The sequence below is a fragment of the Mustela nivalis genome (genome assembly GCF_964662115.1).
Source record: "Mustela nivalis genome assembly, chromosome: 17".
In the NCBI taxonomy this organism is placed as follows: domain Eukaryota; kingdom Metazoa; phylum Chordata; class Mammalia; order Carnivora; family Mustelidae; genus Mustela; species Mustela nivalis.
Window position 1 is genome coordinate 61,945,947 of NC_139036.1, and position 22,993 is coordinate 61,968,939.

General features: G+C 50.1%; 1 protein-coding gene across 2 annotated transcripts in view; it reads left to right on the plus strand.

Moving 5' to 3' along the window:
- TBCD (tubulin folding cofactor D) overlaps positions 1 to 22,993 on the plus strand; it is a 154,651-nt gene that overhangs the window by 1,256 nt on the left and 130,402 nt on the right. For both annotated transcript variants that reach the window (XM_082705650.1, XM_082705651.1), the window contains exons 2-7: positions 285 to 335; positions 6,542 to 6,639; positions 7,720 to 7,821; positions 9,217 to 9,363; positions 11,629 to 11,684; positions 15,225 to 15,357. In XM_082705650.1, coding sequence (XP_082561776.1) covers positions 285 to 335; positions 6,542 to 6,639; positions 7,720 to 7,821; positions 9,217 to 9,363; positions 11,629 to 11,684; positions 15,225 to 15,357 — 587 coding nt within the window. The remainder of the gene's footprint in view (positions 1 to 284; positions 336 to 6,541; positions 6,640 to 7,719; positions 7,822 to 9,216; positions 9,364 to 11,628; positions 11,685 to 15,224; positions 15,358 to 22,993) is intronic.

The window sequence follows — 22,993 nt, forward strand, 5'->3', positions numbered from 1 at the left end:
TGTGTGGCCCTCGGATCTGAACGGAGCCCCGCCGGCTGCTGGAAGGGGCGGAAACCAGGCTGCCTGGCATGGAGGAGCTTGTGCTCCGGGGGGCTGGACCCGCGGAGGGCACGGTGCTTCGTGTGTCCTGCGAGGGTGGAAGGATGGACGGGTGGTGGGAGAGGAAGGTGTGGGGAGCAAGCGGAGGGCGGGGGGGGGGGCTGCCCAGGTGACCCGTGCTCTGAAGAGCAGCACCTGGCAGTCCGCTGGGGCCTGTGGGTCAGTTCCCCTGTCTTTCTTTTTAGTAATCATGGACAAATACCAGGAGCAGCCTCATCTCTTGGACCCACACCTCGGTAAGAACAGAGGCTGATGATGGATCAGGAAGATCACCAAGGCCTTGGTGTGTGGTGCTGGGGTGTGGTGTGTGTGTGTGTGTGTGTGTGTTTGCGGGCAGAGGGTGTCAGGATGAAGTGGCCTGACCTCGCTGGTGAGCAGGGCTAATGAATGCTAGCGGACTGGGGTGGTCCTGGGAGTTGGCAGTGTCGCCCTGGGCTGTGGGCAGATGTCTTGGAGCTTCTTTCTTCTTTGCTGTTACTTAAGAGCCTCTTTTTTGTCCGTCGTGTGTATTTTTTTTTTTTTTTAAGAATTTATTTATCTGACAGACAGAGATCACAAGTAGGCAGAGAGGCAGGCAGAGAGAGAGGGGGAAGCAGGGTCCCTGTGGAGCCCAGAGCCAGAGGCGGGGCACGATCCCAGGACCTGAGATCATGACCTGAGCCGGAGGCAGAGGCTCAACCCTCTGAGCCACCCAGGCACCCCCATCGTGTGTATTTTAATCTGTTTGTTTTTCAAGCACATTTTGTTATCATCGAGTGCTTTAAGGGTCACCGTTTACTCCTCCCAGCACCTGAGGATGCTGTGTAAATGCGGGATCCCTGGTCGGCTCTGTTCTGTACATGGAGACGGTGAGGCTCAGCTTTCCTTAACTTAGTTTAGGGGAGTGGCCTTGTTTTGTTTCTTTAGTTTCTCATTGCTTATTTTTGACCCATTTCATACTGATAACTGATAACTTTTTCTCTGTTTTCTGTCTGCAAAAGTAACACTGCAGGCAGCGGACTTAGGAAGGAGGAAGCAATAGTAACTTAAATCAAAAGGCAGCACAGGGTGGGGTTAGGTGCAGGAGCCCCAGGCCAGGCCGCCTGGGTTTGCGTCCCAGCACCACCACTCAGCTGCTCTGGCCCGGGTTTCCTCATCGGGAAAATGGGGATTATTGGCACTACCTGCCCCACAGGGCTCTTGAAACTCCACAGACATGTTACCATGTCTAGGGGTTCGCTTTAGCATCCGCGTATGTGCCTCTTAAAAAGTGGGCGGTGCGGTGTGGGCTTTTTTTTTTTTCTTCCCAGGTAGCCAGGTTTTGTAGAAGGTAAGGTTTCTGAGTTCTCACCTGTCTCAGGCAGAGTACATGCTTTTTCGTACTTGGTCGATAGCTTGTCTGGTGGAAGACGGAAGGCATGGTTCCCTTATCCACTGTTACCAAGTCCAAGTTTCTTTTTCAGGAGACTTCTTTGCTGCTGGAAGTTTCTAGAAGCTGATGTCCTATAAGAGTGTGACTTGCTCTGGGCTTTTTCTCTTACGCTGGGCATTAACTTTACAGTTTTAGCCTGAAGACTTACATCCTTGGGCACAGGGGCTTCTGGTGTGTTATTGGTCGTTTCTCTGCTTCTGCTCTCTCTGTCCCTGTGAATCGGATGTTAAGTTTCCAGGAGCGGTCCTTTGTTTTGCTTGTGGAAGATGTTCTTGCATTTATTGCGTCCCTTGTTTTTACTATGAAAGTGCTCTTGTCCTTGGTTTGGCATTTTTCAGAGTCGTCTTCTGGGTGGATGTTCCTACCTGGGAGCACATGTCTGGGTGCTGGCGCCCTGTTGGGGAGCGTCCCACTGTGGCCTCCTAGTCTGGAGACTTCTGCCTACTCCTTGTTGAGTCCGGCGCTGACTGCGTGGCTTCTGTCAGCCGTGTCCTGGCTTCCTCTGGCACCTACTCCCTCCAGAGCACCTCTTCAGTAGAGCTTTGTGTGATGATGGAATGTTCTAGATCTGTGCTGTCTGGTAAGGTCACCCCTAGCCACATGGAATTGCTCAGCACTTGAATATAGCTAATATGAGTGAAGAGCTGAATTTAAAACTTTATTTGGCTTAAATAAAAGAAATTCCAGGTGTGGCTAATGGCTGTGGTGTTCACCACTCTCGAGAGATAAACCTCTGGTCTTCTGCCTAGAAGGGGCTGTGGCCTGGAGACCCCAGAGCAGTCCTTCTGTTTTCAGCCCTCCCTGTGTCCCGCCCTGGGCCGTTCCTGGCCCCGCGGCTCTGACTTCTCTGACGTCTCGCTGGGCGGCTCCAGGTACCTTGGCTTTCCCTGTCCAGCTTCCAAGTCACAGCTGATATCTCTGGGCTGTTGTTTTCTCTTCTTTGTTTCTTTGTGGATTTGTATCCTTCGTTTCTGTTTGACGGCATCTTGTGGGGTGGTGCGGGTCGCGGAGTAGTCTGCTTCTCCGGTCTCTCTTCTCGTGGGTGGCTGTGCCGTCTTTCTGAACCTCTTGGTCCAGCTCTGCGCGTTGTCTGCTCTTCCCATCAGCTTTTCTGTGTAACTTGATCTTCTCATGTTATGGTTCTGTCCATATTTAAGACCACATGGATGTGGATGAGGGCGCCGCCGCTTCTGTTTTCCAAGTGAGTGTTTCCAGCTAAACCTCTCCTGAGAGGATTCTGTCAGGCAGTGTGGCGAGTGGATGGGCAGATTTCCTCTGGGAGCAGGTGAGTTGGTTGAGTTTCCACCACATTGAGGAGGTTCCACGTGGCAGAATGGGGTGCTCACGTCTCCCCTGGGGAACGCGTCCCTTACACTAGGTGGTCCGTTCAGAGTTTTGCTCTGGGATGGAAGCTGCTTGTGCTCTGTGGTGAGGTGTAGCTTACGTGCCATAGAGCTCACCCTTCCATGTGTTAACTTCATTGGATTTTTAGTGTGTCAGAGTTGTGCGGCCATTAGCATGGATTCCTGAACATTTCATCGCCCCAGAAGAAGCCCCTACCCATCAGCAGTCACCCTCACTTTGCCTCCAGTTCTTGCCAACCACCGATCTGCTTTCTGTCTCTGGATCTGTGTATTCTGAGCATTTCCCATAATGGAGTCAGACAGTATGTGGACTTCTGTGACTGGCTTCTTCACTTGGGTGTAAATGTGTAAAGTTTGTTATGTAATGAAATACTTCACTAGGTTTTCAGTTTCTTTTGGGTTTTCAAAGCAGTAAATATATAGTTTGTAAATATATATTGTATATATAAATATATACGAACAAAGATAGTTTGTAAATTTGATCTCTTTATCTGTGCTTATCCATTTTAGTTCTTTAAAAAATGTTCAGGGACGCCTGGGTGGTTCAGTCGGTTCAGTGTCCAACGCTTGATCTCAGCTCAGGTCTTGATATCAGGGTTGTAGTTCAAGTCCCGTGTTGGGCTCCACACTGGGAACGGAGCCTACTTTAAAGGTTCAAAGTTATCTTTGTTGAAGGGCACCTGAGTGGTGCAGTTAAGGACCAACTCTTAGTTTCCACTCAGGTCCTGATCTCAGGGTTGTGAGGTCAAGTCCCATGTTGGGCTCCGTGCTCAGTAGGGGGTCCACTTGGGATTCTCTCTCCCTCTCCCCTGCCCCACCCGCTTGGACTCTCTTGCACACTCTGTCTAAAAATAAACAAGTAAACCTTTAAAAAAAAACAAAACAGGAGAGGCAGAGGGAGAGAGAATCTCAAGCAGCCTTCATGCTGTTCTTGGAGCTGGACGTACGACTTGATCTAACCACTTAGAGATCATGACCCAAGCAGAACTCAAGAGCTGGAGGCTTAACTGACTGAGCCACCCAGGTGTCCCAAGTCTAATATTCATGTATTTACCATCCACCTTTATTCTTTGCTTTCTGTAGATTGTAGTTTCTATCTGGTCTCATTTATTTTTTGCTTGAAGAATTTTTCTAGTGCAGTTGACTGGTGATGAGTTCTTTTGGCTTTTGATATTTTGTTTCATTTACATTTTTGAGAAATTTTGCTGATTATAGAACTCTAGGGTGACAGTTTTTTCTTTTAGCCATTTAAAAGATACGGTCCTACTGCCTTGGGCTTGTATTGGTTTTGACAAGAGGTCTGTCTTTATTCTTCCCTTTATTCTTCCATGTAATGTGGGCTTTTTTCTCTGGCATTTGGTAGAATTTTCTTTTTATTGCTGGTTTTCAGAGTTTAATAATGACATGCATTTTCTTCCCATTTATCCTGCTTGGACTTTGCTGAACCTTTTGGATTAATAGGTTTATCGTTTTCATCACATTTAGAATAACTTTAGCTACCATTTCTATACGTATTTCTCTGCCCTTGCTTCTCTCCTGTGCCCTTGGGTCACACATGTGATGATCACTTGACACTGTTGCACACGGTGCTGAGGCTACTTAGTGTTTCAGTCCCCCTGCCCCTGTAGTGTGCAAGTTTAGTTACTGTGTCTTTAAGTTCTCTGATCTTTCTTCTGCAGTATCTAATCTGCTGTTAAACTCATTTAGTAACTTTTTCCTTTCAGATCTTTTTTCCAGCTCTTGAAGTTGTTCCTGTCAGTATCTTCTTTTCTTGCCTCACACTGTTCATGTTTTCTTTTCCATCTTTGAGCATGTTTCAGAATTTATAGTATTTATGATACTTGCTCTAAAGTTTATATCTTCTTTGGGGAATTTCTTTTGACTGATTTTCCCTGTTAGGAGTCAGAATAACTTTAGACAGCCACATGTCTTGTAATTTTTGAGTGGATCATTGGCATTGTGATTATTATGATGGTGGTGGTTTTAAATTTTTGTCTTAAAGAGTGCTCAGATTTGCTAGGCAGTTTAGTTAATTGTAAATCATTTGTATGCTTTTGATCCTATTAAAATCTTATTAGGGCAGGTCTCGCTTTTTCTCTATTTCTCTCTAATTTACCCTTACTACTTTAGGGAAAGACTTCTCTGGAGTGTCTAGTGGTTGCTCTGGGTACTCAACAGGGACTCTACTCTGGCTTGATGGAATTTGAATGTTGGTACCATGTCAGCTGGAAACTCTTTGCCTCAGTGCTTTTTGGCCAGTTGTTCTTACCTGGCCTTGTGGACTCTTCCCATGCTTGTGACTATTCAGCCAAAGATTGGAGGGGACTCTGTAGACTTCTGGAGCTCATTCTCTCCATACCTTCCTCTTCATTACTTTGCCCTGAAGATTTCAGCTGACTTAGCCTTCTTGAACCTTGGTCTCTGCTCTCTTTGAGTCCCTCTCCCTGTATTGAGTTCTAAAAATTACCTCCCAGCAGATTGCCAGGGCGGCTGTGGATCCCAGTTGTTGTTTTTTTCCCTTACTTGGTTTGTTACCTTGTACTGCCTGTTGTTCTAGTGTCTGAAAATATATTTGTCATATATTTGTCTAGTTTTCTACTTTTTGGTGGTAGAGCAAGTCCATATAAGTCATTCCTTTATAACTAGAAGTGGAGGGGCGCCTGGGTGGCTCAGTGGGTTAAGCCGCTGCCTTTGGCTCAGGTCATGATCTCAGAGTCCTGGGATCGAGTCCCGCATCGGGCTCTCTGCTCAGCAGAGAGCCTGCTTCCCTCTCTCTCTCTCTCTGGCTGCCTCTCTGTCTACTTGTGATTTCTCTCTGTCAAATTAATAAATAAAATCTTTAAAAAAAAATAACTAGAAGTGGAAATCTTTTTTTACTGCCTTACTGCATTCGTTAGAATGTGCTTATCACTAAATCATAGTAGTTGTAGGAAGTCTCTTCTGTGAAGCATGGTATTAGATATTAGTTTAAGATAGAATAATTTTTTAAAAAGATGTTATTTATTTGTTTATTTGCCAGAGAGAAAGAGAGAGAGAGAGCACAAGCAGTGGAGGGGGTGGCTGTAGGTAGAAGGAGAAGCGGGCTCCCTGCTGAGCTAGGACCCTGATGCAGGACTCAATCCCAAGACTTTGGGATCATGACCTGAGCCAAAGGCAGAAACTTGACCAACTGAGCCACCCAGCCTTCCCAAGATAGAAAATTTTAAAAAATAAGAATATTTCTCCTGCACTTTATTTTATTTTACTTCATTTTAGGGGGAGAGAGAGAATACGTGCGTGTGTGTGTGTGTGTGTGTGTGTGTGTGTAGTAGGGGGAGGGGCAGTGGGAGAGGGAAAGAGAGAATCTTAAGCAGACTCCCTGCTCCATTGTGGAGCCCAACATGGGGCTGGATCTCAAAACCATGACTTGAACTGAAATCAGGAGTTGGACGCTTACCTGACTGAGCCACCCAGGTGCCCCTCTCCTGCATTTTAAAAATGAGGATGAATGTTGTGTTAATTAGAAACTGTTATGATTCAAATGTTTTTCTTCTTTTGCTCTATTGTTACTTGAATAATATTGAATCACTTTTAAATTTATAAGTAAAGTCTTTTTTGGGGGCATTTTGTTTTAATATCATATTAACGTTTAATTTTGAGGTAATTTTTTACATATGTTTTTTCCTAGAATGGATGATGAACTTGTTGTTGGATTTAGTGCAAGATAAGACATCTCCAGCTGACCTTGTACATCTGGCTTTTAAATTTCTTTACATCATCACCAAGGTAACATTTACATAGCACTTCATAGTTGACAGAACACTTCCTTATATACTCGGTCCAGAAATTACTTTCCAGATGACATTTTTCAGGAAAGATGGTTGTCACACATAAGTTGTAGGTTTCATTCTTTCTCTTTTACCATCTATTGGGGATCAGATGTTAGTGATAGTGATCTGTGGGTCCTTTGGCTGAAATGACCGTCTGAGACATTTAGCATCTTGCATTTCAATAGACCAGGTAGGACCTACCTAGAAAGGAAGGGGAGCAAAAGGGAGGAGGGAGAGGGAGAAAGATGGATGACTGATTCAGAAGAGTTTCTTACAAGGAGAAAGTGGATAAGCTTGGTGAAAATGGAAGTGCTTTTCGAACTTTAATGTGCAGATGAATTTCCTGGGGATCTTGTTAACAAGGCAGATTCTGAGTAAGCAGATCTGGGGTGGGGCCTGATGTTTGTATTCTTAGAGACTCCCAGGTGACATCCTTGTGCGGGCCTCAGACTTAACCAGCTACAGTGTGGGTCAAGGGAGTGACACAGCGCCATCTCGGTGTGTGTGTGTGTGTGTTGTGGGTTGTTGTGGGGCCCCGCAATCTAGTAGCGCCTGCTTTGTGGTGAAGTGAGGTCCTTGGCTAGTGAGAGACCCCGCGGGTGGGCTGCCCAGGTGTATACTTCCCTGTGGCTCAGTTGGTTGAGTGCAGGGTTTCTCCTGAAGGTGTGGTACCGCTGTGTTTATGGAAGCTGTAATGAATTTGGGGACCTTTGAGGTTTTTGAGGACTTGTTTCCTCCTGAGTGTATAAACAAGGTAGAAGGAGAACCTTTTGTTTTGTAACATATCTATATTTGTGATGAAGCACATATGATATGTGTGAAGTTGGGAGAGAACATACTTATGAAATGATGTAAGAAGCAAAGATAGCTTTCTTATGTATTCTTAACAAGTTCTGTCACTGTGATATGGCATAATTCTCTTCTGATCTTGGGATGAAAGGGGTGGTGATCTTTGTTGATAGGGGAAAAAGATAATTTTGCTACTTTCTATGTTTTCTAATTATGTAATAATTCAGTGTCTTTTTTAATTTGGTAGGTTCGAGGATATAAAACATTTCTTCGTTTATTTCCTCATGAAGTAGCCGACGTACAGCCTGTGTTAGATATGTTTACCAATCAGAATCCTAGGGATCATGAAGTGAGTGTCTTTTTTTCTCCTCCTTTTCTTTCCCAGCCTTGTCCCTCCTTCTTTCTTACCTTGTTTGTTCTACTCCTGATTGGCGGCTTTATCATCCTGTTTCCTTTGATTTTATCTTGTGCTGTTTTGTATCCCTTTGTCTTTTATTCTTTTGACTTTTTCTGTTATTATGTTACTTTAAGTTATTTCCTTTTAAAATATGCTTTTTATAAAGAAAAAAATATGCCTACATGTGGTGTGCTGATAACAACCTTCCAGATTTTTAAAAATTGAAATATAGCTATTTCTGGGGTCTCCAGGACCATCCCCAGTTTTGATTTTTCTCTAGGACCTCTGTAGGACTCTGCAAGTAGTAGTTCTTATGGCTGGGACTCATTAGTAGCAAAATCAGCAAAGGGAAAAGGCATATGGAGTGAAGTTTAGAGGAAACCAGTAGCAAGCTTCCAGAGTCTTCTCCCAGTCAGGTCACACAGGGCACTTGTAAGTCTCCCTAGCCGAGTTGTGATGACGCATATGAAGTGTTGTCCACTGGGGGAGGTCATAGAGACCAGTGCACAGGGTTTTTCTTGGGGGCTGGTCACATGGGTACTCTGCCCAGTATGGACTGATTCCAGACTCCCTAAAGGAGAGCAGGTTTTGACATAAGCGACGTGGTTTGTACAAATAGTCCAGACACAGGGAGTCCCCCTTCTCAGTGTATGTGGGAAGCCTCATACAAGCCTCATACAAGTTCCCAGATGCCTACGGATGGCCAGCCTTGTCAGCAGGCTCTCTCAGGAGTCAGGTTGTTCCGGGAGCTGTCTTTTGCACAGTGTGTGTCCAGAGGGACTTAGGTCACGGCTGCCCCGCCAGTGAGTCGTCTTTGTGGATGTGGGCACTTGCAGGTGGAGATGTGGGGAATCATTTCCCGGCTCTCCTCTGCTTCTCGTGTCCCCGATGGGTGATTCCGGGGCCAAAGTGGAGTCTCGTTTTGTTGACTACCAAAGTAAGGGCATTCCTCTGACTGGTCATTGAGAATATTTTTCTTTATTCTTAAGTCTTGTGTTTTCCATCTTTTTATCTGTTTTTCGCTTTCTCAAAATACTGATTGTATACTGACGGGTGCCAGTGAAGAGAACCAACTGTACTAATATGTTGTGATTTTTCTTTTTTCATTTTGGTGTTTCTTTCATGTGATAAGGCTGCTAGCTGTCTGTATGACAGAGGGTGTGTGTGGGTTTCAGTGGATACACGGGAAGGGCTCATGATGGTCTGCACTCCAGGCTCTGAGGTGGATAGCCTCTGAAGGGCCTGTGGTGGGCATTGAGTGGGCAGGGAGGGCAGGGCGGGCTGTGAGGGGGCAGATGACCTCTGTCCTTTACACCTGAGTCATTTTACTTTGATTTAACTTCTTAGACTTGGGAGACCCGCTACATGCTTTTACTGTGGCTCTCCGTGACCTGCCTGATCCCTTTTGATTTTTCACGTCTCGACGGGAACCTCCTGACTCGACCTGGGCAAATGCGAATGTCCACAACGGACCGTATTCTCCAGATAGCTAAGGTAAATGTGCCCGTGCAGATCATTAGCTGCTGATCAGCAGTCCTTTTCATTCTCATGCCGTCTTATATTAGCATTTAATTAGGTAAGCTTTTGACATTTGTGGTTCTTCAACTGCTGTTACTGCTCTTTTAGTGAGGTAAAATTCCATTTCATGACCTGTTTTGAAAATGTGATAATTTGGGCGCCTGGGTGGCTCAGAGGGTTAAGTCTCTGCCTTTGGCTCAGGTCATGATCTCAGGTCCTGGGATCAAGCCCCACCTCAGGCTCTCTGCTCGACAGGGAGCCTGCTTCCCTCTCTCCCTCTGCCTACTGCTCTGCCTACTTGTGATCTCTCTCTCTCTATCAAATTACATAAATCAAATCTTTAAAAAAGAAAATGTGATAATTCATATAGGAGAAAGGATGAATGACTTAGCAAATCTCCTTTCTTTGTAGGTAGTACAACTACTCTGTTAAGCATACTAAGGACATAAGATTTCAGGGGGCAGTTGTAAGAAAAATGTCCATTTAAAATTTGTTTTTTAATTCTTAACGTTATATAAAGCACGATCAGTGTAGAAAAATTAGAAAGTAAAGCAAAGCAAGAAAGACATTAAGTTGAAGTCCTTCAAATTCTGGTGCTAAGAAATAATAATATTTGTATAGTTCTGGAAACTTTTTGTGATATAGTAATGTGTCTATATGTCTAATATTTGCATTACCCCAAACTTGAGTGGTTTAGTACAGCACACATTTATCATCTCACAGTCTGCGAGGGTCAGGAATTCGGGTGTGCAGGGCAGTCTGACCACAGTCTCCCTGGCTGTAGTCCAGACTCGGCTTGAGCAGCGTCTGCCTCCACGTTGTCACGACAGTTGGCCGAACCAGACCCTCGAGGTGTTGGACAAAGGGCTTTGGTTCTTTGCTGGCTGTTCCTTGCCATGTGGCCCCTCTGTGTGGCAGCATGTTCTCTTGAAGCCGGCAAGGGGCAGGGTCTGCTAATGAGACAGAAGTCATGATAATGTGCACCAAATCATAGAGTGCTGTCCCACCCCTTGCCGAGCTCTCTTGTTTAGAAGCCAGTCGCCATGTCTAGCCCATACAGGAGGGATTGCACAGGAGTCCGCACCAGCGGTCAGGCACTCATGGAGTACCTGCTATGTGCCAGACACTACTCTAATTACCTTTTGTATGGTGGCTCACATGATCCCACTTTAAAGTTTACTCCTATTTGGGGTGCCTCGGTGGCTCAGTCGGTGAAGCCTCTGCCTTCGGCTCGGGTCATGATCTCAGGGTCCTGGGATTGAGCCCCGCATCGGGCTCTCTGCTCAACAGGGAGCCTGCTTCCCTCTCTCTCTCTCCGCCTGCCTCTCTGCCTGCTTGTGATCTCTGTATGTCAAATAAATAAACAAATAATCTTTAAAAAAAAAAAAGTTTACTCCTTTTAAAATAAAAATTTTTTTAAAGATTTTATTTATTTGTCAGAGAGAGAAAGAGTGCGCGAGCGCAGGCAGACAGAGTGGCAGGCAGAGGCAGAGGGAGAAGCAGGCTCCCTGCTGAGCAAGGAGCCCGATGTGGGACTCGATCCCAGGACACTGGGATCATGACCTGAGTCGAAGACAGCTGCTTACCAACTGAGCCACCCAGGTGTCCCTAAAAAAAATTTTTTTTAAAAGGTTTTATTTATTTCAGACAGAGAGAGAGAGTACACGAGCGCGGGCGGGTGTACAGAGGGAGAAGCAGACTCCCTGCTGATGAGGGAGCCCAGTGCGGGACTCGATCCCAGGACCTGGGATCATGACCTGAGCCGAAGGCAGAGGCGTAACCCACTGAGCCACCCAGCACCCCTATGTATTTATTTTTGAGGGAGAGCAGGAGGAGGGGCAGGAGGAGGGCCGAGAGGGAGAGAGCATCTCAATCAGACTCCCTGCTGAGTCAGACACGCAACGGACTGAGCCACCCAGGTGCCCCTGTGATTCTTTTTTACAGCTGGGTGACACATGTGTTTCATTTTTCTGGTGTTTTGACACACGTGTATTTCAAGGGGTCTGGCCACATGCTCTGTGCTGCTGGGCACCTGCCGGGCGCTGAGCGTGGCATTTGGCAGCTGCTGGCAACTGTGGTTCGAGTTTAGGGGGTTTTTACAGCTTTGAAATTTGGCCTCTGCCTAGAAGCTTCATGGGCTGGCTTCTCCAGGAGCTCCCGTGTGTGGGACTGGCCGGTGACTGGGTCCCAGAGATACATATGGCGTGTGTAACAGTGCCTGTCCTTGATCCTTTCTTCTAGACCTACTTGGTTGTCAGTGACAAGGCCCGAGATGCAGCTGCGGTCCTTGTGTCCAAGTAAGTACCTGTTGGCCCCTCACAGCGGTGTTGGTTGATACGAGACTGGTGTGTTCTGAGAGTTTGTCTTACATATTTTTCTGTGTTCCCTGTGTTGCTGTGGTACCTTGGAGGACGACTCCAGGATGATGGGCCTGGGGAAATGTTTCCTACTGCCCAGTACTTACCTTTCTTTGAGGGGGCATTGGCTCTGTTTGGCTGCGGGAGACCTCTGACCCTGAGAGTGCTGGGCTGGGGGCTCCGGGAGGTCACCTGACAGGCCCGTCAGCGGAGCACAGATTTGGAGCAGGTATACCAGTTATTTTTGCCTGGGCCAGGGCTTCACCTTTGGGGTGGTGGCAGTTAGATCAGTCTGTAAAGGTCACTGGGAAAGCTGTTACCGCTGTGGTTTATGGAGATCGTGAGCTTGATTGAATCACTGTGTCTGGGGCTAAAAATCCCCAAACATTCTCTGTTGACTGAAAAACAGGCTGTGCCTCAGACACGTGAACATGGCTTTGTCTGATGAGCTCAGGGAGCTGACCCAGACAGCGGCCCCGGAGTCTCTGAAAAACACCCAAGGTGTGTGTGAGAGCTGGGTAAACTTGTTTCATGGAATGAGAATGGAAGGAAGCGGGTTTTCTGCATTAATCTTTTGTAGGACATGTGACTTAAAATCAGTGAGTAGAGTACATAAATGAGATAATTTGGCTTTCCATCACTCTACATTTGTGAAAGTTGAAAATGGGCCGTAAAAACTTTTGGATATTTTGATTGGGAAAATGGGCACCAGCTCAGTCAGGGTCCCCTTATAATTTGATGTGTAGCCATGAACTTGGGCAAAGTGGTAAGAGAAACCCTTGCTCTGTAGGGCAGGGGGCCTTGGGTGAGGTGTTTGAGCAAGCACTTGCTGCAGTCTAGGCCACAGCCTGAGTCGAAGAGCTGATTTCAGGCGTGAGGGGAACACGGGAGCCCACTGTACTGCTTCACCCGGAGGAGGTAGATACTCGCTTGACAGAGGTTTCTTGTGATTAAAAATAAATTTCAGGGCGCCTGGATGGCTCAGTAGGCTAAAGCTTCTACCTTCAGCCGAGGTCGTGATCTCAGGGTCCTGGGATCGAGCCCCGCATCGGGATCTCTGCTCAGCGGGGAGCCTGCTTCTTCCTCTCTCTCTCTGCCTGCCTCTCTGCTGCTTGTGATCTCTTTCTCTCTGTCAAATAAATAAATAAAGTCTTTAAGAAAAAATAAATAGGGGCGCCTGGGTGGCTCAGTGGGTTAAGCCGCTGCCTTCGGCTCAGGTCATGATCATAAGGTTCTGGGATCGAGCCCCGCATCGGGCTCTCTGCTCAGCGGGGAGCCTGCTTCCCCCTCTCTCTCTGCCTGCCTCTCTGCCTACCTGTGATTTCTGTCTGTCAAATAAATAAATAAAATCTTAAAAAAAAAAAAAAGAAAAAAAATAGTTTCTTTTTAATTGTAAGAGTAATCATGTGTTTTGGAAAACAAAGAAAAGTATTAAGTACAAAATCCGCATGTACTTTCATCCCCCAGAGACGGAACTGCTTCTGCCTTTTGGCCTGCCATTGTCTGTGGGCACGTTGGTGCACACGCTTGTCCTACCAGGTGCCGACAGATGGGCCTGGAGCTTTATTCAGTCTTTTTCCAAAATACGGTTACGGTGTGAATGCGTTACTGTTTCTCCAGTCCCCTGTTGGACACGCAGACCGTCGCCCTGCAGCGTGTTAGTAGGTCAGTGTTGTCACAAACGCGGTATAGGAATCTTTGTACTGTGCTGCTTGATTCTTAGAGAGGAGTTCCTGCAAGTGGAATGGACATTTTCGGGGTTTTAAGTGCAGTTACTGGAAAGATTACCTTTCCCTCATATTTACCAGTACTGTGTGTGATCCTAACGTGTTTGGCAAATTTGTTAAATGAAAAATAAGGTTTCTGTTATTTTTTATCACCAGCAATACTGAGGCTTTGGTAGAGCTTTGTTGAGTTTTGCTTTGTGGAGCACCCCATCTCTGTGAGCCGGGGAGGTGAAGCCCTAAACCTTTCTTGTTCCCTCCCTGTTGTCCTCCAGGAAAGGTGACCTGGGAACAGACCCAACCTCTTGGCAGGACTCTCCTGCACCCTCTACTGGTCGGGACGACTAAGCGCTTCGTGTGGTTGGGGCTGGTTTTCAGGGCGTTCAAAGTGCCCCAGCCCAGGGCCAGGCTGTGGGTGCCTCCGGGTGGTGCTGTGACTGCACTGGCCGAGCGCCTTTGCCTCACAGGGCAGTGGCTCTTCTGAGGGAAGAGAGGGCTCTGAGGTGGGACGAGAGCTTCCTGCAGGGCTGCTGAGGCAGGCACCAGGACCGCACTGAGCGCTGCTTCCCAGCAAGCCATGGCGTGTGAGGTGCCCGCAGGCGGGAGAAGTGGGCCCGCACATCGTAAAACGGGTTTCTGCTGCATTAAGTGTGGGGGCAGCAGAAGGGGGTGTGAGGTCCTGTCTCCCGACTTGCTCTGGTCTCCTGTCTCCTTGGGAAGGTGTCCTTGGGCCTCGCTCAGAGGCGGCACGTCTCCCACCCTCTGTCTCTTCATGTTCTTTGCCTGTGTCCTGTGCTTCTGCCCCCGGAGTGGAAGATTTTCTAGGAGAGGACAGGATCCACCCGAGCCCCTGAGTCCGAGCGCTGAGGGCCTGGCATGTGCACTGTGGCCTGGAATGAAGGGGGCTCAGGTGTGGGTACGGGGGCTCGGGGGTGGCTGCCGGCTTAGACCAGACATGTAAGACAGTGGGCAGGGTCCAGTCCGTGCCATCCGAGCTCCCAGAGAGTGAGGAGCTGAGCCTGTGCGCGCTGCATAGGGCTGTGCAGCATTGGTGGAGGGGAACGGAACACCCATGGCAGATGCAGGGAGAGAGGCCTGGGGCCTGCTGCTGGGCCAGGCCTTGCCATATGAGGTGGTGCAGTGTCCTAAGGCAGAGATGGACTTGGGCCAAGGAAAGGGAAGGGCTGAGTAGTAGGTGTTGGTGGGGTTCCTGGGCAGTGGTGGGGACAGGTAAAGGTGGTCCTACAGTGTAGGGGGCCCAGGATGAGTGGGAGCCCAGGAGGAAGGAGAACAGGGGTGGTGGGGCCTGTGTATCACCTCAGAGAGGTCATGCTGGGGAATGACTGCCTGAAGGCCATGGTCTGGTTGGTGTCTTGGTGTTTTATTTTTTTTTAAGATTTTATTTATTTGACAGAGAGAGAGAGAGAGACAGTGAGAGAGGGAACACAAGCGGGGGGAGTGGGAGAGGGAGAAGCAAGCTCCCTTCTGAGCAGCTTGATCCCAGGACCCCGGATCATGACCTGAGCTAAAGGCAAACTACTGAGTCACCCAGGCACCCCTATCGTGGTGTTTTAGATTGGAGAGTGTCCTAGAGGGTCTGCCTTGAAAGGAGGACATAATTCACAATGCGAGGACAGATGTCCTGGCACCGAGACTCCTCTTGATGGGACGACCTGGTGGGCTGGAAGGGGTTGAGCTCTCTTCGGTTGGGGCCTTGATTGAGCTGTCAGCCTGCCTCTTTGTTTCCTTCTGGCAGGTTTGTCACACGGCCCGATGTCAAGCAGGAGAAGATGGCAGGTTTCTTGGACTGGAGCCTGCACACCTTGGCCCACTCCTCCTTCCAGACCATCGAGGGCGTCATTGCCATGGATGGCACACTCCAGGCCCTGGTAAACACTACGCCGGGGAGGGGACAGGTTCTCTTTACCTCTGAGTCCATTCTGAAGTAGCTGGAACACAGTAAGAGACCACTAACCCCAACAGCACAGCACTGCACCTTATAACCCAGGCCTGTCTTTGGGTTGGCCGCCCTGGGCTTTCTGCTCCAGTGAAGGAGATGGCCTGAGCCAGCCCGGTGCGTGGCCACCAGGTGGCAGTGGTGTCCACAGAGCGGGGGCCGGTAGGCAGGCAGGTGGGCAGGGCCTGTCCTCCTTGGGTTTCCTGCTGCGTAATTGTGTTCCAGAGTAGAATGATTTGAACGAGCGCTGATGAAATGAGGCAGGAGATTGGACTTGGATTTTGTTCAGCTCCTTGGGTTAGGGTGTTAGGAACAAGTGTGTGAAACACACAGAGGCACCTGCCCAGAGTGCACTGGTTGGTGCCCTACCTCCTACCCTTTCCCACTTCCTGCTTCGTCTTTCTACTCTGTTGCCTTTTCTAGTCCTAATGAGGAGGAGGACGGTTCCAGAAGAGGGGAGGCTGACGAGGCTCTCATGGTCCTTGGGTGTTGGGGGCCTGGTGCCTCCTCTCTGCTCTCATATTGCAGCAGCTCAGACTTGGTTCTTGGCCTTTTTCTGAAGCTGTAGAGGCCCAGGGCCCACTTTCTGGAGAGCAGGGCATTTTGGACTGGGTTAAAATGGAGACATTTGGACCAGTGACTCAGTGTGACATCATTTTCTTGGGTGTTGTCCCGTGTGTTGGCTGTTGACAGGTGGGATGAGGTGTAGGAAGCCATGAGGGCCAGTGAAAAGTGAGGCTGATGGTGTTCTCACCCAGGGCAGTGGGCCCAGGTTGTAGGAAGAGAGGAGGTGACACTGCTGGGGCTGCCACCAGGGCCTGGGGACAGCCCTTTCTAACTGCACACCCTGTCCTGGGCACTTAGGGCACAGACTGCCTGGCCTCTCAGGGAACATTCTTGGCATCTGTTTCTTCCCATTCGTGTTGCTCTTGTCTTCAGGAAGGACAGAGCCTTTCAGAGAGAATATTTCAAGACATTTTGTAAAGAAGCCTGGAAAAATAGAACATTTCCTGAACTCCTGGGGTCTGTTGAGGTGCTATTTTTTTTTCCCCCTTCTTTCTTCCATTCTGCAAACGAATGTGATGTGTTGTGCACTAGTTACTAAAAAATACTGAGAGAAGGGTGCCAGGGTGTCTTAGTCGATTGAATATCCAGCCCTTGATTTGGGCTCAGGTCACTATCTTGTGGGTTGTGGGATTGAACCCATCTTGCGGGGGGTGGGGGGCGCCTGTGCTCAGCAGGGAGTCTGCCTCTCTCTTGTCCCTCTCTCGTTGCCTCTGTCCCTGCTTGGGCACGCATGTGTGCATGTGTGTGTGTGTGCGCACAAACTCTCTAAAATAACTATTTAAAAATCTTTAAGAATAAATTGAGAGAGAATTCATACACCATGAGTAATCTGTTTTTTTAAAGTGTATAAGTCAGTGATTGTTTTGTACATGCACAGGGTTGCACAGCCGTCACTGCTATCTAATTCCAAAATATCCTCATCACCCCTAAAGGAAACCCCACACCTATTAGCAGTCATTTCCCATTAATTTAGTTTCTGTCTCTGTGGATTTGCTCATTCTGAACATTTAATATAAATGGAGTTGTACAACATGTGACCTTTGTCAATGGCTTCTTTCACTTAGTGTTGTGTTCTCAGGGTTCATCCGTGTTGTAGCTTAGATCAGTAATCCACTCTTTTTTATGGCCAAATAATATCTGCTGTGTGGGTATCCATAGTTCTTATGAGTAGTGCTAACCTGGACTTCTGGGTGTAAGTTTTTGTTTGAACATGTATTTTAGTTCCCTTGGGCATGTAGCAATTGTTTTCTTTTTTTTAGCTTAACAGTTTTTTTTTTTTTTTAATTTATTTATTTATTTGACAGAGAGATTACAAGTAGGCAGAGAGGCAGGCAGAGAGAGAGAGGAGGAAGCAGGCTCCCTGCTGAGCAGAGAGCCCGATGCTGGACTCGATCCCAGGACCCTGAGATCATGACCTGAGCCGAAGGCAGCGGCTTAACCCACTGAGCCACCCAGGTGCCCTAGCTTAACAGTTTAAATGTCTTTTGTTTTTTCTTATCCATGGCACACACCTGTGCTGCTGATGAAACATGGGGTGTCAGCTTGTGTCGACGCACAGCCGGTGCCCTCAGGTGGCTCTCATTCCAGCTCTGCGGAGGTGGTGCTTAGAAAGGGTTTTATTGGGATTTTCAGGGTAATTGCCATGATAGCCGTCAGTGCAGGGTGAGGCTGGCCTGTAAGGGCACCTAGTGTGGATGTGGATGGCGCGGGGCATGGACGTGTGCCCACCAGGCTGTCAGTGCCCGAATTCTGGGAAAGTGCATTTACGTTTTAGGTAGTTCTGGTAAAGGATGGGTGAATGGGGTAGAGATGCTTTATTTGAAGGTTTGGGTGTAAGGGGAGTCTTAATTTTTTGCCCTGAGTTTCATTGAGAAGTCTTAGGTCATAGAGAAACAATCAGAAGGTCTGACAGTGTAGCTGGAGCCTCTTGGTCTCTTGTGGCATGCAGGGCAGAGTGCTGGACCCATCTGAGTGTGGGCACCGGAGGGTCAGGCACATTGGACCTAACTGGCTTTTGTGGTTAGGGTCCTATTTTAGACCTTTTTTGCCCAGTCAGGAGTTGTATCTGGGACGGGCTCTTAGGGTCTCCTGTAAGCTTTGCCCGGAAGCCACCCCTCCAGGAACCACCTTTCCAGGAGCCACAGCTGTGTTCATACACACAGGGGCAGCTGGGCCAGCAGGGTGACTAGGCTGTAGGGCTGCAGATTACTGTGATGGCCCTAGGGATCTGTGGGCAGGTGAGGCCTGTGTGGCCCCAGCCTGGGCCGGCAGCAGCGAGGCAGGTTTCCCGGAAGAGACAGTGGCGGACCTGTGTACTCAAGCCACCTGTGAGAGTTCCTGACAGCTCCCTTGTTCCTGGGCTCAGGTCCTTGGGACTCTGATACTCTTCCTGAAGGCTTGAGAGGGGCATAGGGACCCTTTTTGTCCAGTTCTGCGTTGCTTTGCCCTAGGTCCTTTTATTGACTTCTAAAAATATTTTTGATCTTGTTTCAACATTTTTCTCACGTTTTCTGCTGCTTCTTCCTAAGGGGGAGACACATGCCTTTAATGGCAAAACCCAGTGTTTCGGTGGGATGGGCTGCCGAGTGTTGTCCTACCAGCTGTGGGAGCAGGTCAGCCCCCCTCTCAGTGCGGAGAGCCAGCCAGGAGTGGGGGAGGGCTGTGGATGTGGGTGTCTCTAGGCTCCACCCTTAGGAGAAGTTCTCTTTCTCTCTTCTCTTGAGAAGTAGAGGGATTTTCCCCAAAGCTTCTGCCCCTCCCCCAGCAGGGCACTAGAGCAGCCCTGCAGCCGTATCTCAGAGCTGTTTGGAGAGGGGCGCCCTCAGCGAGGTGGGCAGTGGCCAGACAGGGCAACTCAAATCCTGGGGAAGTGAGTAAATGAAGCTGCTGGGAAGTGGCAGCCTGCAGGGCCCAGCATACCCCTCTGGAACCTTCTGAAGCCCCTCTGTTTCCTCTGGAAAACCTAGGGTCTTTCTGGAGTTACACATCTTGTTTCCTTTTCTCTTTTCCTTTTCAAAGCAGTGGTTTGGTGTAATTACTGCTGACGCTGCCTGGGCAGGAGGAAGCGGTGTAGGGTGCTGGGCTCTTGCGGACAGGGAGCAGGTTTCACCATGAGCTCGTCAGACCTGAACGGCAGAGGCCGGGCGTCCGCTCTGCGTGATGGAACCTGCAGGTGTATTGTGCTTTCGGATTGCGTCTGTCTCCTTTGATGCACTTGGCTTCGTTTCTCTCCACCTGTTCATTAGCGTGAGCTAGGCAAAACAGGTGAACTCGTAACAAGCACCATCGAAACTGGGGTTTGACTTTATTTTCCTGGAAGCATCTTCCTCTTGCGGCGCTGAATTTTAACTCTTGTGTGGAGGAAACAGGAGTCTGGTGGCTTCCTGTCCGAGGAAGGTCCTCTGGCTTAGTCCCCCTTTAAGCATTAGGATTATTGCAAATTGAGGAGATTCGAAGAAGGAAAACTCAGTATTCAAAATTGCAAATGGTCATCATTTGAATGTGCTGTCACTTCTGCTTCCTTATTGCTGGTTGTGCCTTCTTGGCTCTCACTGCTCGGGTTGAGTGGCCTAATGACTGACGGTGACGGGGATTCTCTTCGCGCGTTCCCTGGGATGGCCACGGGGTGGGTGAGGACTCGTACTGCTGAAGAGGGGCTTCTTACTCAGGAATGCTGCGGGTGCCACGAGGGGCAGTAAAACGCTCATCTTTGCCGGTCACGATTGTAGCCCTTCACGGTGAAGTTTGTTTGATTTGCTTTATCAGTGATAAAAGCGTAGCTCTCAGGGAAGGCTAGAATGTTTCGTTGCAGACACTGAAAATCGGGTAATCGGTCCCCAGCGCCTGAGTGCGTGTGGAGGGCACGTCCCGAAGCTGTTCCGGTTTTGCCTGGAGTCTGAGTAAATAAAAGGTGACTCCAGCCCAGGTTGAGCGGCTGTTGTTTCGGTGAGGGCGGGATGCACCAGCAATGCACCTCCCGGGCTCCAGGCTGTGTTGGCTCTGCCCTTGGGTGCTTTGCTGCCCTGAGGGAGGCCCGTCTGCTGTGGGCCAGTCCTGAGCCTCAGGATGCCCTGTAGCAACACCTGTGACCCCAGGCAGAGGCGAAGGCCTTCCTCCCCCCTGTCCAAGGGAAATAACAAAGCTCTTACCTCAGAGGGTGGTGTGGAGGCTAATTAGTGCATGTCATGCTCTTTGAAGATGAAAAGAAGCCACCTGATTATCCAGAACACTTGTCAGGGAGGCTTTGATTTCTTTCCTCTGAGGGCTCTTTGGAGAGCAGCGCTCTGTGGTTTCGCTAGGGTTCAGCGTGGCCCGAGGACAAATGGCCCAATCGAGCTTCTTAGTCGTAGCCCTTGCCGGGGCAGGGTTTCGGGTGGAGGCTGGGGTAGGAGCCGGGTGAGTGTGTTTGTGCTTCAGGCTGATGCGCACCTCTGTGTTCCTGTGGGATGCAGGGGAAGTGGGAACCTTCGGTTTCCTTGTGGATTTAAATCCACGGAGCAGCCGCCTCTGATCCTGGTTTGATTTTGTGGAACTCAGCATTTTGCGTGGGGCAGGCAGCGTGGTGACATGAGTCCTGTCGAAACACGCATGCTGTGTGGCACGCCTTTAATCCCATTGGCGGGTCTGGTTTGTACACCTGCTGTGTGAGCAGATGACGTGTCCTGCTGGACAGGTGCACGCTCGCAGGCAGCCCAGCAGAGCCCACGCTAAGAGGGGCGGGGGCCTTGCTGGTCCCAGGCTCTCCGCCTCCTGGCCGGAGAAGGAGAGCGCAGCGGGGCAGCTGGCGTGGAGCTGGCCCAGAGCTGTGGGCCTCCTGGCCGGTGCCCTCTGTCCAGCTGGGCCTCTGGCCTCCACTGCGGGCCATGCGGGGGGGCCTTGTAGCTCCCACCCTCTTGGTGGTTGTGGTGAATGGGACCTGGCCGCCCTTACCCCTCCCCCTAAGCAGGTGTTTCTCAGGCTTCGTCCTTGCTGTTGGAGGGCCACTGATGTTTCTCTCTGGATTCACCCTTGACCTTTAGTTCCTGGTTCTTCTGAGTCCTACAGAGCCCTAGTTCTGTGGACCTGCTGTGCTGCAGACCCCATGAGTCTGAGACAGTGCTTGTCATTCTGTCACTTTTCCCTCCTCCTGTCGGCCCGTGGACTGAGGCCCCAGCAGCAAACGGGTGCTCAGGCAGGGCCCAGGTCCAGTGTCATCTGGCCTTGTGCATGAGACTGGGGGTTGTGTCGCTGACCTGGCCTTCCTTTCCTCATGTGCTGGCCACCCCTCCGTGGCCCATCCTCCACTCTGGGGCAGGAGTCTCTCCACACGGGGGCTGGCTCTGACTGCGGCGTCCGCTCTGGGGACAGTGGCACCCACCCCCTCGGTCCCTCAGCCGCAGCTGTGCTTTGTCTGTACACCCTTCCGTGGTGCCACTGTAGAACCAGGGGCCGAGGGCCCAGGAACGGGGCTGGGGAGCCTGAGCTGCAGAGTAGGCGCCCTGCAGAGTCTGTGCTCCAGGCCCCTCCGGCAGGCACCAGGTGCGGGGCAGAGTCAGGCCAAGCAGGCTGCTTGTGTTGGTTTCCCCCAGGGTTTTGGGCCCTGTGCTGCTGCACCCTCGTGTGTGCCCTGGTTCAGGAGAGGGTGCACGTGGCGGCGTGGGCGCGAAGCGGCAGAGGCTCTTCTCAGTGGCTCCTGGCACGGGTGTTCTTGCTCGGGTCACTGGCCCTGTCGAAGTCCCTCGGTGGGCCCAGCTCTGTGCCCGTCTAGTCCCTGGGGGAGGCGTGCCACCTGCGTTTTCTCCTGCTCCTGGTTGGGTCTCCTCTCCTCACTTTCACTTGGAGGGGACGGGGCCTCTTGGGGGCCTCCTGGCTGGGGGGCGGTCCCTCTCCTCCCGCTGGCTTCAGAGCCCCTCCCTGCCCAGATGCCAGCGTGGCTTGGGGCCTTGTCCCCCTCTGAGCCTGTGGCCGCACTGCTCTGGCGCGGGAATGGGGCGCATGCTGCACTAGCCGGCTGGTGACTAAGTTCTCTGTGGCAGGAATTGTGTCTCTGGCCCCTTCCATGTTCCTGCGTTAGGCAAGGAGGAGATGTGTGACCAGGATTTTTGGTATTTTTCAGTTGATTGAGAAACAGTTGTTTTTATCTAAAATTACTGGCTGCTGAAGCCAGTGGGAATAGCAAAGACCTCTTGGGGAGGGACTGTGTCTGTTGATCCTGGGTCAGTGTTGTACGTCTCCTGCTGCTCTTCCCTCTCACCTCGTGGAGCTGCCCGGGACCATGGCTGTTGCTCTTACGGAGTGATTCCAATCCTTTTCAGGGAGAGCTCTTCCGGCTTTGTGGTGTTTGAAGTTCTTCTGTTAAAGGTTCTTGAAGGCCTTTGTGTGGAAGGTCAGTTTGTGGAGTCTGACAGGCTCCCATGAGGCGGGGGATGGAGGGCCCCAAAGGCCACACCCAGAGTGGTCACCCTGGAGGGAAAAGAGGAGATGTCCTGCTTCTCCTGGGGACTGGAGGTGCCTCTGGTCTGGCTGGCTTGTCCCCTTAGCGGGGTGGACCTCCGCCTGGCCAGGGCCTGGTCCTGGAGTGCAGTCTGGGTGGGCACTGTCCTCAGGACACGTCTGCTTCTGCATTTCTCAGGGCTTCTCTGACCAGTGTCTGCTTACTGTTATTTTTGGGGGACGGCGGCAGGCTGGCTTCGAATGCCCCTTCTCTTTTATCGTTGTGAGCTGGCAGGTGCGGTGGGTTCCAGCCAGTGGCAGTAGGAGGGTGTGTTAGACTTCCTCTGTAGGGTGCATCCCGGGGTGACACAAAGAGGCAGCCCCATTGGGCTTTGCTGCCTTCTGTGGAGGGTGTGGCCCTGGGTGGGCTTGCTGTGGCCCGGCTGAGGACCGTGGGGCAGGCTCTCCATGCTGTCCATCCTGAAGCTGGTTGTGTCACTGCCTGATGGTGTTTACTTTTATCCCCGTTGTGTGTGACACAACTGTCATGAGGGGGCACGGTACTCTCCTTAGCACTGGGACAAGAGTCA